General features: G+C 44.3%; 1 protein-coding gene across 4 annotated transcripts in view; it reads left to right on the top strand.

The window, feature by feature from the left end:
- The window catches only part of qkia (QKI, KH domain containing, RNA binding a), an 84,385-nt gene that overhangs the window by 28,802 nt on the left and 40,075 nt on the right, over positions 1-15,508 (top strand). For all 4 annotated transcript variants that reach the window (XM_024135095.2, XM_024135093.2, XM_024135094.2 and 1 more), the window contains exon 3: positions 8,596-8,712. In XM_024135095.2, coding sequence (XP_023990863.1) covers positions 8,596-8,712 — 117 coding nt within the window. The remainder of the gene's footprint in view (positions 1-8,595; positions 8,713-15,508) is intronic.

Here is a 15,508-nt window from a genome sequence, read left to right as displayed (position 1 = left end):
CCTCTGACCTCCAAATGGAGTCACTTCACTCCCTTGTTCCTTTACTCACCCCATTTGTGTCTCCCTTCCACACCCCCGAAGATCCCCAATGGGTTGTGTGTAGAGTAAGGGATTGTGGGTGTCTTTCTAGGCTGAGGTAAGCCTAGCCCCCACCTGCTTGAGGCTGCCTGCTGAGTTTATGAAATGGGACACYCTGTTGGACGTAGGCTGTTGAGCAACTGGTCTGGAAAACGGGTCAAACTGGAAAGGGTTCTTTTTTTAAGGAGCCGTTGGCCGCCTATAGATCCTCTGGCTGTGTGTTGCCTAAGCATGCTTTGGCTTTGCATAAAATTAAATGACTAGGTTAGATTCCAGCCAACAGTAGTTGACAGATTGTTAGTCCATTGTGCCGTCTTTAGATTCAATAATGTTCTTCTCTGCCGCCAACTTAATTCTAGGTTGTTTGAGGTCTGTTATTATTCTTTATTCAAATAAGCTTCATCTCGTCCCCTCCCCCACTAGAATGTGCTGTCTGGCGTGACTGTCCCTAACTTTACTGTAGTCTACCACGGCTGTTGTGGGTTTAAAAATAATTGTTAGCCCTCAGTCGCCGCGGCTGCAACGGAACCTGTTGGCACGGTAACAGCTGTTTGAAACCCCCCCCCCCCCCAGTCTTAATTTGCAGGTTCTTACTGGGGATTTGAAGCAAAATGACTCCAATTGAGCGTCTCAAATGACTTCCCAGTGTTTTGTTGATGAATCGGTGCTTTAAAAAAAGCAATCGCTGTGGGCTCTTATTAACCCGTTTAGAAAGTGGAAGGTGTTTATTTACTCCCCATTTGCTCAGATTATTTTGTCACTTTCGTGTTAGTCAGTTTATGTATATTTTTGGTAGGATTTCTTATTATCCCCCATTTTTGGAAGTCATTGAAGATTTTAGACCGCTGCCACCATATGAAAAAAAATGAAACACTTAGCGTTGCCGGTGGGTAGGGTCTSTTTTGATTTTCCTAACCTATTTGTGGAGATGACACCTCCCCCYCTCCCTGTAACAACAATGACTTTACACTAAGCGACAGCGTCGTGAAAAATAGTCTAAAATGTTTTTTTTATTTTTATAAACGTGTCACAATTGATCTGCCTCAATAGAAAACTGCTCCCGTTCAGCATAAATCATTCTGTGGGCTGGAGGGAAAGGCTCTGAGTGAGCCTGAGTGAAATAATGCAAAATAGAGTGCCAGTGTCGTATCTAGTTAATTTCTGTGTGCAGAGCTGATTTTACCTCAGCGATCGCCGCTGCTAGGGACATTAGAGGCCACTGTGGACACATTCTTTTGGCAGGTGGGCAAGAAGCCTGCAGCAATACCCACCCCTGTGTGTCATTGGGTGAGCGCTGTGACAAGTAGGCGTCCTTTTACCCAGAGTGACAAGGGAGAAAGGAGATGCGTTAGGAAACAACGCATCCTTCTGGTGTACCACTCTCCCCGTCAGCCATAATGATCAGTCAAGGTCCCACTGCCATTTCGGCTCCATTGTCTTCTCTACAACCAGCAGGTCTTCACAACCCAGCAGGGGCTAGTGGGATTGTACCATTACGCTCACCCCCAGTTTTGACTCTTGGGTATTTTTTTTGTTGTTCATAAAATGCGTGATGTCTATTAGCTGTAGTATAGGGTCTGAAGGCGTCCTTTCCACTTAGAAGTTTACTTGAGTGTTAGCCACAGAGTGTGAAAAGGTAATTTCATCAGAGGGAAAGAACTGAGAAGGGAGCGTGTTGTAGGCGGTCTAGTGCACTGACCCTGGGCCGGGTCCCTCCACAGAGAAAGTAATTAAGCGGGGCCCCGTGGGAAACATGTCATTAGACATGGCCASACACCACACTAATGGAACTGGAGATGGGCTGGTAGGGACTCATTTGAATTGTTCGTTTTTTTTTAATAATACATTTTTAAAAATGTTACATTTTTCTGATGAGGATGGAGATGATTGAGGATTTCTGTACTCTACCTAAAGCCTATGATCTRTCACAGCCCAAACATGATTTAAGTCTGGTTGGAGTGGATTAGTGTTTGTTGATCAGAGAAGGACTGATGAAAAGAGGGGGAGTCGAAAGATGTTGTGATGAATGTGGATCCAGATCTGTGTATGTATTTTCCCTGTGGTGTAGACTAGTGAGAATGAAGTGTAAAACAAGCAGGTTCTTCATGAGGGATCAAACATCAGTAATAGACCTGTTGCGGGTGGATTAAACATGACGTAGGAGTCACTCCGCATCCCAACCACCACAGCGACTGCTGTCGAAGGCGATCAGCAAGCACACTCATTCACTTACCCTTGGCCTACACACATACTCGTGCGCAACCGCACAAACACACACACCCACTTGGCCTTCTTACATGCTCCATTCACACCCAGCCCGTCTGTAACAATCTACATACAGAAATCATACCTGTGCTTGTACAGTGTAATATTGCATTGACTGTCAGTGTTTTTGTCTTCTGGTAAGTTTGAAATCCATTCAGGGGCATCCCAGATAGGATCGGAACAAATAACAATCCGGTTTAGCTCTGCAAGCACAGTCTGTGAATTTAGTATAACCCCAATTAAAGGAACGGACTAAAATTATTTGAATATCTGACTTGCTGACGGAGATTGGGCTGTATCGTCTGCACAGTGTATGCTCTGTGACTCAACGCGTGTGCGCTCAGCCTCGTCTGAGGATTTGTGATTGACTTATGCTGATTAACTCGATGCTCTGATGAACAGTTATTGAGATTTTTCTGCCTCTTTGCATATTACTCCATGAACTTTGCCTTCGGTGCCAATCCTCCATTTTCCTCACCCCACCCACCGCCTTGAAAACCAGGCCATTTCGTCAGCTGCAACCCCAAATAAACCCCCCCAAACAAATGTATCAAAGGCAAGCTGATTAGGTGCTAAATGTGTGCTTTGATGTGAAAATTTCACAAGTCAAGTATCTGGTCACATTTTCCCTCTTGCTTGCTTCTCCAGCCWTCCTGACTGAGGGTACAATCTGATTCTGGGAATTCATCTCGGACCACCAACTGCTATCCCAGTACAATTACCCATCCCATCCTAGTCCCCCTTGCCCAGGGTTGTGTTCGTTTTAAAGCACGTGGTAGCAAAACATTCTACAACAAAGCAAAGTTATTGGACAAGTTCAGATAGTACCTCACTGCTTTTGGAACATTTTCTATTTTTGTGCCCTACTGAACATGACCCAGGTGGAGCAGAGGGGGTTAATTTGTTAGCCCTGGTGGCACCAGTCCCGTGTGAGACATGCCCTGGGTCTGGGTTGGAGAACGAGAACCCTCCAGATGTGCCCAGGCACTGTTACTTGACGAAGGTTAATTAGTAATGGGCAGGGGCAGCGCCGTGCTCCAATCACTTGTTCTCCCCCTATCCTGTCTGTCTGATGGGGGACGTGGGCATGGAGCATAGCAAAGGTGAAAATCTGATCAATTGAATGATACGCCGGCTAGTATTAATGGTTCAGCCACCGATTAATTAATGATAAACCCCAAATGTCACCTGGGAGACGGCATGTATAGTAGTAAGAGTATTGATTTATTCTAGTGAGGGATTTGGGGGGGGGGGGAGGAGAGGAGAGACAGAAATGCAAAGGGAGGTCGATGTGATCCAGCACAGGGAAGAAGGGTCTGATTTGCAGACGTTGACAGAACAGCAGGTAGGAGTGGACTGTTGGGGTTGATTAGAGGTGAAAGTATACAGCCCTGTCTGTGGTGTGCTGCCATATATGCGCAGCAAATAGTGTTTTGTGTAACTGCAAGACCTCTGCTTGGTAGGGCTCCTATGTACAAGGAGTGTTATTAGGAGAGGGGGGGGTATCCTCTGTGGTTTGAAGGTCACTTCTGCTCTGAGTTTGCCAGTCATGCTGCTGAGAGACATGTCTACAGTGCATGGGGAGAGGTTGCAGTCATGTTCTGCAATGTAAATGTGTTCCAACAGACCATACTCATCTCCCCTGGTAAAAGGAACCGGGCAATATGGATATGTGGCACAATAACCCAGGGTGTCAGTTCTTGGTGGGAAACATGTCGCAACTCTGTGCAGTGCCTTAGGTAGGCATTCTTGTTTCACTCATCTCACTGTATGAAAATGTTTGCTAATTTACACAATTGGCCTAAGATAATTTGTTCTCATCCCTGCCCCCCCCCCATACACTCAGTGAGGCACATCGCCACTAACAAGTAAAAAATAATTTTAAACTTCCTTATCCAGAGCTGCGGTTGAGGCAAGCAAATATTTTTACATTGTATACGTCCTTAAATTGGTAACCCGCCTGCTCCCTGCTTTGGGGCCCAGGGGAGCCAGACAACTTCAGAGCGAAGAGCGGGGCGTAGGCAAGGAGTTTCTCTCCGCGCCCCCGGTCAGCCCCCTCCGCCTGCCGAGTGCTGATAAGGGGGGTAAACAAAGCCCCTTTTAATGTCACTCTAAGCCCCCGTCCTGGGAGGCCCTCGAAGTGGGGGCCCAGGCAGGGGGGAGGGTGGTGGCTGTGAGTGTTGATTCGCATGGGGCTGGAGGAAACTGAAATGAAAGTCAGGGAGAGAAACTGGTGACGAAAGGTCCCAGTGTCTCTAATCTCCTAATGCCTTAAATTAGGAAGGGGAATTGGCTGCTCTGAGAACGGCCTCCGCAGAGAGCCAGCGGAGTTCTTGTTGAGTTTGCAAAATAAATAGATCGCTTATGCATGCATTTCATTCAACGGATACAAAAAAAAGATGAGGTGGCGGGATGGAGGTTCATAGCCTGAATTTGCAATTTGTACAGTCACTGCTGGAAATCAAATCAGTTTCTCTCCAGTGATTGACAGAATTGATGGATGCTGATTATATGGTTGGTTAGTCAGTCTGGCTGTTGGCGCTGCTCATATTTACCATGTGTTTTAACTAGATGGACGTTGTCTCGTTATAGTACCGCCCTGTGGCCATAGCTACCAGTTGTCAGCCATGTTTGATTGTTAAAAGGGATGMCGTGACACCTGCATACATACTAACTTGTTTAGCCAAACGTTCCTTGCATGCCACCAAACCTTCTCCAGATTCTAAGTGCCCCTTTCTGACAATTCAAGGGGACAGGGGGATGAAGCTGGTAGTGTGACCTTTGGCCAACATGACCCCCCTCCCCCACATACATGCTCACTYGCGTCTTTTTGGTTTAGAATGGTCGGATTTCCTGGCACAGCCTCTGACTCATTTTAGAACACAACAGCTTTATTTTAGAAAGGAAGGGCGGTTAGTGACTTCCTGGCAGGTCTTGGAACTGTAACCACCTCTCTGATAGGTCACACACACTTAGCTTTCTGTATTTTATACATTCCAGTGGCTTATGAGGGCGGTTACCTCAGTTGGTAGAGCACGGCACTTGCAATGCCAGGGTAGTGGGTTCGATTCCCACGTGGGACCAATATAAAGTTGTTGTATGCATTCATTATTGTAAGACGCTCTGGATAAGTCTGCTAAATGACGACATTTTTAAATGTTACCACCTGAGGAAAAATGTAGAATCTTTGCTGCAGCATAGACTTTATTCCACGGTGAGTAAAATGAGGGTTGTTTACAACGCCATATGGGGACAGTTCTTGCACATGTGGACTTTTGATTTCAAGTCCCCGGTTTGTCGAATCACTGCTTTTTCATCTATGCTGTTGAATTATGTGATGAGTATCGTTTGTGGCCCTGCGTTAGCTGACATTTTATGAGCAGCGCTGAATTTTCCTGGAGTGGAGGGCGAGTTAACAGCTCGGCCAGTCGCCTGCTCCCTCCTTTCTCGGTAACAACGGTCGCCATCACAACATGGCTGCTGCCCACACGTCATTCCATTACCAGGGGGATACTGAAAAAGACTCACCCCCCCCCATCCCTCTTAAGAATAGATATGTACCCCCAACCTCCTCCACAACCATATGTCCTTGAACCACTTATCACCACCCATATCATGCATGTCAAAGGGTTGTCTTTTTAAAGCCATTAGAAAAACTGGCTCAACTTTGGGAGGGACAGTGGGACCTACCCTGCCCCTTGTGGCAGGAATTCCTGTCTTGTCCCAGTACTCAAAGTGAGCAATTCCCCCACTTTCCAGCAAGCCCCTGCTCTGTCATGTACAATCAGCATCAACATATTCATAGCAAGGCAGAATTCACTTCTATCTTGAGAGCAGTTGCAGAGAGATCCATGGTAAAAGGATATTTCCCTATCAGTATAGGACCTCCTTTCATAACCGACTCTCCTCAGATGGGGATTAGAGCTGCTAGTGTGGGTTTCTCTGGCTATGTCTTCAAATAAACATATAGCAGAGTAATTGGCCAGTAATTTATAGTATACCACGCAAGCATTTGTCACTGGCTGGGGTTTGATAAACACTGAGCTTGTCTGACCTTAAATATCCATGGCCATGCTGACAGACGGTGTGAATTATCATGCAGTGTGCACTGTCAAAGACATTAGCTCTAGCTATTTTCTTATCTTATGACAGAGTAAGCTTGGGCGCACTAGCTAGCTTTAAAGGTTATGCTTCACCCAGGGAGCTTGCTCCTGTCGCCTCTGTCTATGAGCGTGTGCTTCTGATGCTAGACTGATGGCGGAAGGCCGTTGGTGGCCGGCCGTGGATAGAGGCTGTGCCTGGGCGCCAGTCCTCTTGTCGCCTTCTGCTTCTCGCCTGATGCAGACCGACAGTTCACTCCTCCGCTGCCTAAGGTGGCAGGGGGATCGGAACACAGCCAGAGTTTATCGCTATATTCTCTACTGGGTGACTAGAGGGGGCAGGAGGACAGGTGCCCCCCCCCCCCCCCCATGCCCTGCCGTCACCACCCCACACCAGTCTAGTGACTAGAGTTTGCCAAACAGACGTTGCCCTAGCCTGCCTGCTTGTCTACGCCAGCTCCACAGTAACGTAATCCACAGGGAAGCAAAGGGTCTGGAAAGGATAGGCCTTTGTTAGTAGGCAACTCCTAGAATGACTACAACATGTCTCTCAGATATATGCACAATGCTGGCCTTGTGGACTTAATTAGATTTTTGAAGAATTATTAAGCATGGATTTCATACCTAATAAAGTTGTGCCAACCATAACTTAGTGCTGTGCCATATGACCATTGAACAGGTCTAGGAATTTTGTATGATAAATGCCCCTCTGAATAGAGTTATGGATCTCATACCCGTCACGTTCTCAGCTTAGCACTGCATGTGGTAAACATGCCCAGTTTGTTTACCTTTTCAACTGTCCTCCCTTCTCGACCCATTCTTCTGTTTTTATTTAGGCAAAAAATTGTTGTGGATTATTTTGACATTGTTCCTTTATCCTAGTGGAAACCAGTTTCAAGTGGAGAGGATTACGTCTGTAAATACGTTCCCTTTGGTACAAAGCCTCAAAGCCACTCACGAGTGAAAGGGCCTCGATAAGAAAATTGTCGAGCAGAGCCTTCACCTCACTCCCCCAACCCCCCCCCCCATAATTCCCTGAAAGTAGTTTCATTTCTATTTTCCCCTCCAAAGAATTCATTTTCAGCCTGCTTTCTGGCGAACCCAGTGTGGTTCCGTAATATTTGCAAGGCAGCAGGGCGCACCATCGGGAACGTGAGACTCGTACCTGTGCTCTTGAATTTATTCTGTTTTTATATTAGGCCAGGAAAAAGAAGGGGACCCTTAAGGTCACACTGGATACTTGTTCTCTGAAATCTGCTGTCGTGGTAGCAATGAACTGATATCACATGTTGAGCGCTATGGAAGAGCAAAGCAACAGAGGTTGACTGACTCATATTAAATGAGGGTTTGAACAATTATATGTCTGCGTTTCGAACTCGAAGTAGACAACCCTCAGCCCTTGAATGACGTTTTACATCGTCACATCTTTGCCCAAGCGAGGGAGAGTGATGATCGGACAGGCGACGTGGAAATGTGGAATCTGAGCTTAAAAACAACCAACCAAAAGCTATTGATGTACCTAGTAAGCTAAAGTTTTCTAGCTAGCACTCCTGTCGGGTAGCTAGATAGTTTGGTGATTTATTCCAATACATTTCAGAATTGCAAAAAAAWAATATGAACCTAGCAATGTTGTGTAGGCGCCTCACTACGAGACTAAGCCAATTTGCCAATGCTAAAATCTGTGTAGATCTTATTTTTTTGTTTAGGAAGCTAGCTTCATACTTTTCTGACATGCTGAAAATGCAGCCCTGTTGATTACATTTGGCACTTCATGGTTACGAGTTTGACATGTCATTACAGTTTGCATTGAATTGTSGGTCATATCTTCCCCGCAAGTGACAAGTTGTTCACTCGCTCCTAGAGCTAAATTGAGGGCTGAGGGGGGCAAAGTTGGTGAATTGGACCTCCGCTTAAGATGGCAATAAAACTGCATCCGTTTTCAATGGGGATTCCCCCAAGGGAAAGTGAAGTGCAAGGGCTGGCGGTGTAAAACCTTTTGTCTGCATCCTATGAGACCTAAGTATCACATGATTTCAGATAAGTAGGCTGACACATGACACATGATTCATAGTGCCCAAGTGATTATCTACACTGCAGTCTAAATGTGAAATACTCTTTTGACCTGTAACGTTTTTCTTCCCCCTCTCTGCAGTATAACTTTGTGGGCAGGATCCTGGGGCCTCGCGGACTCACCGCCAAGCAGCTGGAAGCAGAAACTGGATGCAAAATCATGGTGCGAGGAAAGAGCTCCATGAGAGACAGAAAGAAGGTGAGCTCATTGGTTTATTTGCTGCCCCCCCCCTTTTGTCTACTTAACTCGGATTTGAGACTCACTTCCAACCGGCTTGTCGTAAAACAGCCATTTTGATTGGTTAGATTTGGTGGTTAGTCATGCCCCCCCCCAAGCGTAAAATATACTTGACTCTAGGTTATGGAAAGGCTTCTCAGTGGAAAGTGCCCTCTAAAGTGACAAGGGCCCTGGCAAAGTGTTGGGTCTATTCTGGGCTTGGCCACGGTGTAGTTCGGAGCTGTTTGGATTTCTGAAAGGGGTTACCCAACTGATTTTATTTACTCCACCCTCCCACAAGTTCTGACAAACAAAATCATGTTTTTAATTTGTTGGACAGAAGACTAAAAACACCAGCAAATCGGCGCCATTGTGAAAATCTGTTCCAAACTATTCCCACGCATAAGAGGTGATCGTATACAAATCTAAGCAAGGTTTAAAATGATTTTAGTCAAATCTGTTGTGTTTCTTGCTGTCAATTTGTGTTCTACAAATTATTTGTAGTTTCTGCCTCCTGATCATCCACTCGAGATAATTTGGCCCTCGGCTGAATATAGTTGATCTGCCGTAAGTCCTGGATATATGGCGGCAACCCAACAAGAGGAAGGGTCAAACACAACGTTGGACTGATCTATCACTCTTACTACTTAGTTTTGATGTAACCACTGTGGAATTCTTCACTTTTCATCAGTGGCTTGACTCAGCTTCCTCCTTTATAGATGTAGTCTGAGACATTTCTGAGAGATTCTGAAAGCAAATGCCAACCACTTCTACCATTTCTACGACACCTTTCAAAACATTGACAATGYGGCAGCACATTATTTTGTAGCCAGATGTGTTCTTTTGGGTGGTTCGGATCCTTTCCCCCCTCTTCATCTGCCGCCTCAGTGTAGTTAATTTGTTAGGCAGCAGTGCTACATTACATGCATTTGCATAAGTAAGGCGGGATAAGTGTACTTTATCCCCTCCACGAAGGACCCCCGCCTGCCTGGAGGCTCTGCTGCTTCGCTAGAAGAGGGGCAGCAGCAGAAGGCAACAATGCACAAGGATTCCCACCGGAGCCTCACTCCTAGAAGCTCCAGTTTACAGCTCTAGGGGTGGATAACTTGTATCTATAACACCACCCTCATTCTTGGCTTGTTTTCCATTTATTATAATCTCCTTTGGCGTCTGTTCATTATCACAGCGCTGGCTAGGTTTTTTGTGTGCTAATTCTGATCTTTTTTCAGAATTCGATTGTGCATTAGAGGTTTTACACGCATGCCAACGCACACCTCATTTAGATGACTGCTCCTCGCAGCTCATCTGATTACTTTTATAATCTTAAGGTTTGATGAGCCGTGGTAGCTTATCTCCCTTCATTTGTCTTTCTATGGCCCTGAGACCTGTCTGGTGCTCGCTGCAATTACAGGCCGAAAAATGGACCAGCAGTTTTAACTGCCTCTAATAAATATTTTTCTGGAAACGACAAGGGTGATGMTTTTAAGAATGTAATATAAAATAAAGGAGTAACAAAATATTAATATAGCTTATGCCTCGTAAGTTTTGATTTTATTTCTGTCCCAGAAATKGACAATTTCAGAGGGGAAAATTGACGGGGGTGAGAATGGGGTAGTAAGTATGGGAGGCAGAGAAGGCAACACTTTCCCTTGGTGTAACTTTATGAATGTGTTTTCAATCAACTTACCTGAAAATAAGTGTTTACATTAATTAATTAAACCCCCTCCACCTCTTGTCACCCCTAGCACTGCCACTAACAGTACCACCCACATGGGAGAGCATTCCTCCCTCAWAACCAAGAACACCTTCCCTCTGTCAGCCAGCTATAGTTTCCCCTCCCTGAACTGCCCTGTGTTCTCCCAAACTTCCCTGGAAACAGAGGCAGCAGGGGATAATGCAGTCTGTTTATTCAGGAGCCATTACCTCTGCCGTTTTTCAGCTCTCAATAATTCAGTTTGCAGCTCCCTCCAGGGGCAGGCCCAGCCYGCCAGTGGCTGGAGCAATGGGGAGGAGGCAAGTATGTGACAGAGCTAGGTGGTGGGGGGATGAGTTAATGTGAGAGAAATTGAGCCATGGCTGCAGGGGACTGGAGCCCCAGGGATGCCACTGGGGCTGGGCTGTTTGAGGTKGCAGGTAGTCGCTGGGGCTTATTCAAGAAACTCCGGTTCTGGTGGATGCCCATGCACGTAGGTGAACATCTATTTAAAGTTGTTCAAATGACAACTACTACAAGACCACATAAATACCACTGAAGTCAATTAGACGTGTGCACCAACTAGCCAAAATTCTGAGCTCCATGCATATTGACTTCCGCTTTGTTCGGTCCRCCCCCACAGGCCTCTGATGTTAGAAACTGTACATATTGGGTAATTGTGCACTTGATAGCCCAAACCTTTTAAAAAGGCAATGCAAAGTTTATCGCCCATTCACAATGAGGCACCTCTCGTAGTGTGAACAGTCAGCCGTCTTAAGTCACCACCCTGTCCAACCCCCCCACCTCACCATGTCTCTGAGCCTTGATGTTGCATTGCAGACGGGAGACAGAGGATAATAACCTGTCCCTCAGGCGACGCTCTGTCCTCTGATCAAACAAGGCCTAAATCACTGGGGACCTCTGCAAACACAGGGAAAAAAGATCTTAYGTGCTGGAGTCATCAACCACTGGAGACGATGTGTTCACGCTACTATGATCACAACCCAACTCCTGAAGAACTGTGCCTTTTTTGAAGGTGGTTGTGGAAACACCAACTTCGTGTAGTTTAAMATAAAAATTCAGGGCTTAGTTTGTAGTTGCCTCTAACCATGTCTTCAGATGCGGCTCACTGCAATGACCTTTCTGTAGGAGGTGTTGCAATTCTCAGCAGAATGCGCAATTGAGTTCCAAGTTGGGAAAAACGTCAGTGCGATGCCCAGAATTTCGAAGGCAGTATTTCAACGCCTGGGTTGGCAATTGATAGGTTGAAATATGATTGCATGTATTGYTGTTCAGACTGAGGTGACTCTTCCTAGATACATCTTGATTCAACCAATGCTTGCTCATGCTTTATGAAGCTTGTATGAGAGCTTTTAGACTACAGTTCCTTCTAGTGCTTTAGGAACTGTGAAGAAATGTCGTCTTGGAATAGATGGAGGTGGATTTCAGAAGCGCTTGGACATGGCAAAAGCAGTTGGGACTGTGATACTTTATAAGCGCTTCAACTTAGTTCCCCTTTTGACTGCTATTKAAGAGGGCTCCTTAAACCTGTTTGGGCGCATGAACCGCTAGCRGGACACCTACGACAACATCCGGTGAAATTGCAGWACGCGAAATTCAAAATACAAATGTCGTAATACATAATTTAAAAGCTTCAATTGTTAATCCAACCACGTTGTCAGATTTCAAAAAGGATTTACKGCGAAAGCATACCACGCGATTATCTGAGAACAGCGCCCCACATCAAAATACYTTTTCAACCAGCACAKRCGTCACAATCACAAATAGCGATGAAATAAATCGCTGACCTTTTTGAAGATCTTCCTCTGTTTGCAATCCCAAGGGTCCCAGCTACACAATGAATGGACGTTTTGTTTGATGAAGTCCTTTATATCACAAAAAGTCTTTAGTTGGCGCAAATGATCTCGGTAATACACTCGTTCAACATGCATACAAACAAATCCAAAAAGTGACCGGTGAAGTTCATCCAAACAAGTCAAACGATGTTTCTAATTAATCCTCAGGTACTCTATCTAAATAAATGATGAWATTTAAGGAGAATAGTATGTTCAATAGGGAAAATAWCTAATGAAGAGCGCGCACCTCATTCATGTGCCAAAAAGACTACTTTTCTAATGAGACACCTTGTAGKTTATCCAACTACTTGCTMATTTTTCCATAAACAAGCCTGAAACCCTTTCTAAGGACTGTTGACATCTAGGGCAAKCCACAGGAACTGCAATCTGGGTCCTGCCTATTTGTATATCCCATAGGCTAGCACTGAAATGGCCTGTGATCTCAACAAACAAAAAMAWTTCTGGATGGATTTTCCTTGGRTTTTCGCCTGCCATATCAGTTATACTCACAGATATTATTTTAACAGTTTTAGAAACTTCAGTGTTTTCTATCCAATGCTACCAATTATATGCGTATCCTAGCCTCTGGGCCTGAGTAACAGGCAGTTTACTTTGGGCACGTCAGTCATCAGAAATTCCGAACAATAACCAGTATGCCGRAGAAGTTAAACRTAAGTATAGCTGGGTTGTTCCACCAWTTTGGTGCCTTTTGAGAAGTCTGACTTGGTSAAATTTGATTTCACCTACTTTTTAACATGCTGTCATAAAGAGCACATGTTCAAATTAATAAACATGTGTTCCCATTGCAAGAGAATAAAAAATAAAGACTTAAGGTGCCAAATAAAGTAACATGTATAAATAACAGTTGATGATTTCTTAAGTCAGCCATAAATCCCCTTGTGACAAGGGAATTGAAGCTTGTGTGCAAGCTTCACAATTTATTTATTGGTAATGTCCAATGCAGCTGTTATCTTAATTGTTTCTGGGTAACAATTTAAGTACCTTAATATGATTTTGTTTTCAACTAAAATGGTCAATAGAAACAAGTGGCTTCTTAGCAAAGAGCTATTTCTCAAGCAAGAATTTTGCTAGTACTGTCTGGGAGTGGTCTGAGAGGGGAAAACTGGCGATTTATTGGCAGATTTGGACCGCTTTCTTATTCKTCTAACTAATTTATGTCTGCAGKCAGGCCAGAACTCCATCGCAACAAAACGGGCAGAAATTTCAGGCGGCYTTTTCAAACAGCTTACACTAAAAGGGCATTATCATTTTCACCGTATTATTCCAACRTCATAGTGGGGACGTGTATAAAACACGACACTTGATCCAGACAAACTCAGCTGCTGCTCTGTTTAATCGTTGGGCATCTTGAGTTCAATATAATTCAATAAGTCAATKTTTTTCAGAGACTGCCATGCACGACTGCATCGATTATACAATCAATTTGACTTTGGTATAAGCAATCGAAGTGTATAACATAATGGTAATCATGTATTTGAAGGGTAAATCTCTGATAAACTGGGCAAATCAAGACCGCCTAGGCTTATTCACTATACAGCTGAATGCATATTCAATAGGAGTGTGCATGCATTGAGTTACTGAGCTTGTTTTGGTAGATTTTGTGGGACTACAGTTTCCCTTCCATGTGGGATGTATTTTATTGTACTGATCAACATTGATCAGTACAGGTGCGTGCTTGTATTGTAAAAGTGCGCGCTGTCTCTTTAACCAGTAAGGATGTCATTCACAAGCAACGTTTGCTGAGGCAAGAGAAATTTGGGAGACGTGAGTCTGATTTTAAATGAATACAGTTTTGGTGACAATCGGAAAATGTTGAGTTTCTAACAAAGTTCTAGGGTAGTGAATTGAATCAAGCTTCAGCTGTAAGCGAGCAAGGGAAGATGGTGTACAAATCTGGAAGCTAACGGTATCTTCTTGCGTTGTAAAGTGTTCTCGCCTGTATGGATATTTTGTTTAGCGAGCAGATTCTACATGCCATGTCGCATTATTAGTGTTAACACTTGCAGCATGAATGGGGAGTCAACATGATGCAGCCCAGACCCAGGCTCCCTGTGCAGGCTAAGTGAAGCAGGCACGGTGCACTCATGCTATAAAGGGAGACATCGGCTGGGCTGAGACTTGATCCTTGAGACACAAATTCTAGTACTGAGCAGTTTTTCATGCTCGATTATCAGAATAAGTAAAGACGTATACAGCACAACACTAAATGATGGTGAAACTTGAAGAAATGTTGGGATTAAAGGTTGGCCGATTTCCCCCCCCCCCCCCCCCTTTTTTAATTTTTTTTATTTGGGGCCGGTTTCAAGTTTTCATAACAATCGGGAAAATCGGTATTTTTGGACACCGATTTGGATTTTTTTTTACACCGTTATTTAACTAGACAAGTCAGTTAACTTCTCTAGGATAGGGGGCAGCATTCAGAATTTTGGATGAAAAGCATGCCCAAATTAAAACTGCCTGCTACTCATGCCCAGAAACTAAGATATGCATATTATTAGTAGATTTGGATAGAAAACACTCTGACGTTTCTAAAACTTTTTGAATCATGTCTGAGTATAACAACTTATTTGGCAGGCAAAACATTCAGTTTTTTTTTTTGAAGTCAAATAGTTTTTCAAAGAGTTTATTGGGAATCCAGATTTCTAAGGGACCTTCTTGCAGTTCCTATCGCTTCCACTGGATGTCAACAGTCTTTAGAAATTGGTTGAGGGTTTTCCTTTGAGAAATGAAGAAGTAGCACTGTTCAGAATGAGGCTCGAGGGAAGTTTACTCTCTGTTAGAGGAGCGTTACAGAGGCTCGCTACACGTTGTTTTCCTCCGTATTGAACACAGATCATCCCGTCTTCAATTTTATTGATTATTTACGTTAAAAAATACCTGAAGTTGTATTGCAAAAGTAGTTTGAAATGTTTGGACAAAGCTTATAGGTAACTTTTGAGATATTTTGTAGTCACGTTATTTAATTTGGTATATTGAATGTGTGATTTCATCAAATCCTAATTTTTATAGTAATTTATTTGAATTTGGTGCTCTGCATTTTCACTGGATGTTGGGACACTAGCGTCCCACATATCCCAGAGGGGTTAAGAACACAATCTTATTTTCAATGAAGGCCTAGGAACGGTGGGTTAACTGCCTTGTTCAGGGGCAGAACGACAGATTTTTACCTTGTCCGCTTGGGGATTTGTTTTTGCAACCTTCTGGTTAC

The sequence above is a fragment of the Salvelinus sp. IW2-2015 genome, unplaced genomic scaffold (assembly GCF_002910315.2).
Source record: "Salvelinus sp. IW2-2015 unplaced genomic scaffold, ASM291031v2 Un_scaffold83, whole genome shotgun sequence".
Classification (NCBI taxonomy): Eukaryota; Metazoa; Chordata; class Actinopteri; order Salmoniformes; family Salmonidae; genus Salvelinus; species Salvelinus sp. IW2-2015.
Note: the sequence above shows the minus strand (reverse complement) of the source record. Positions and strands in the feature narration are given on the sequence as shown.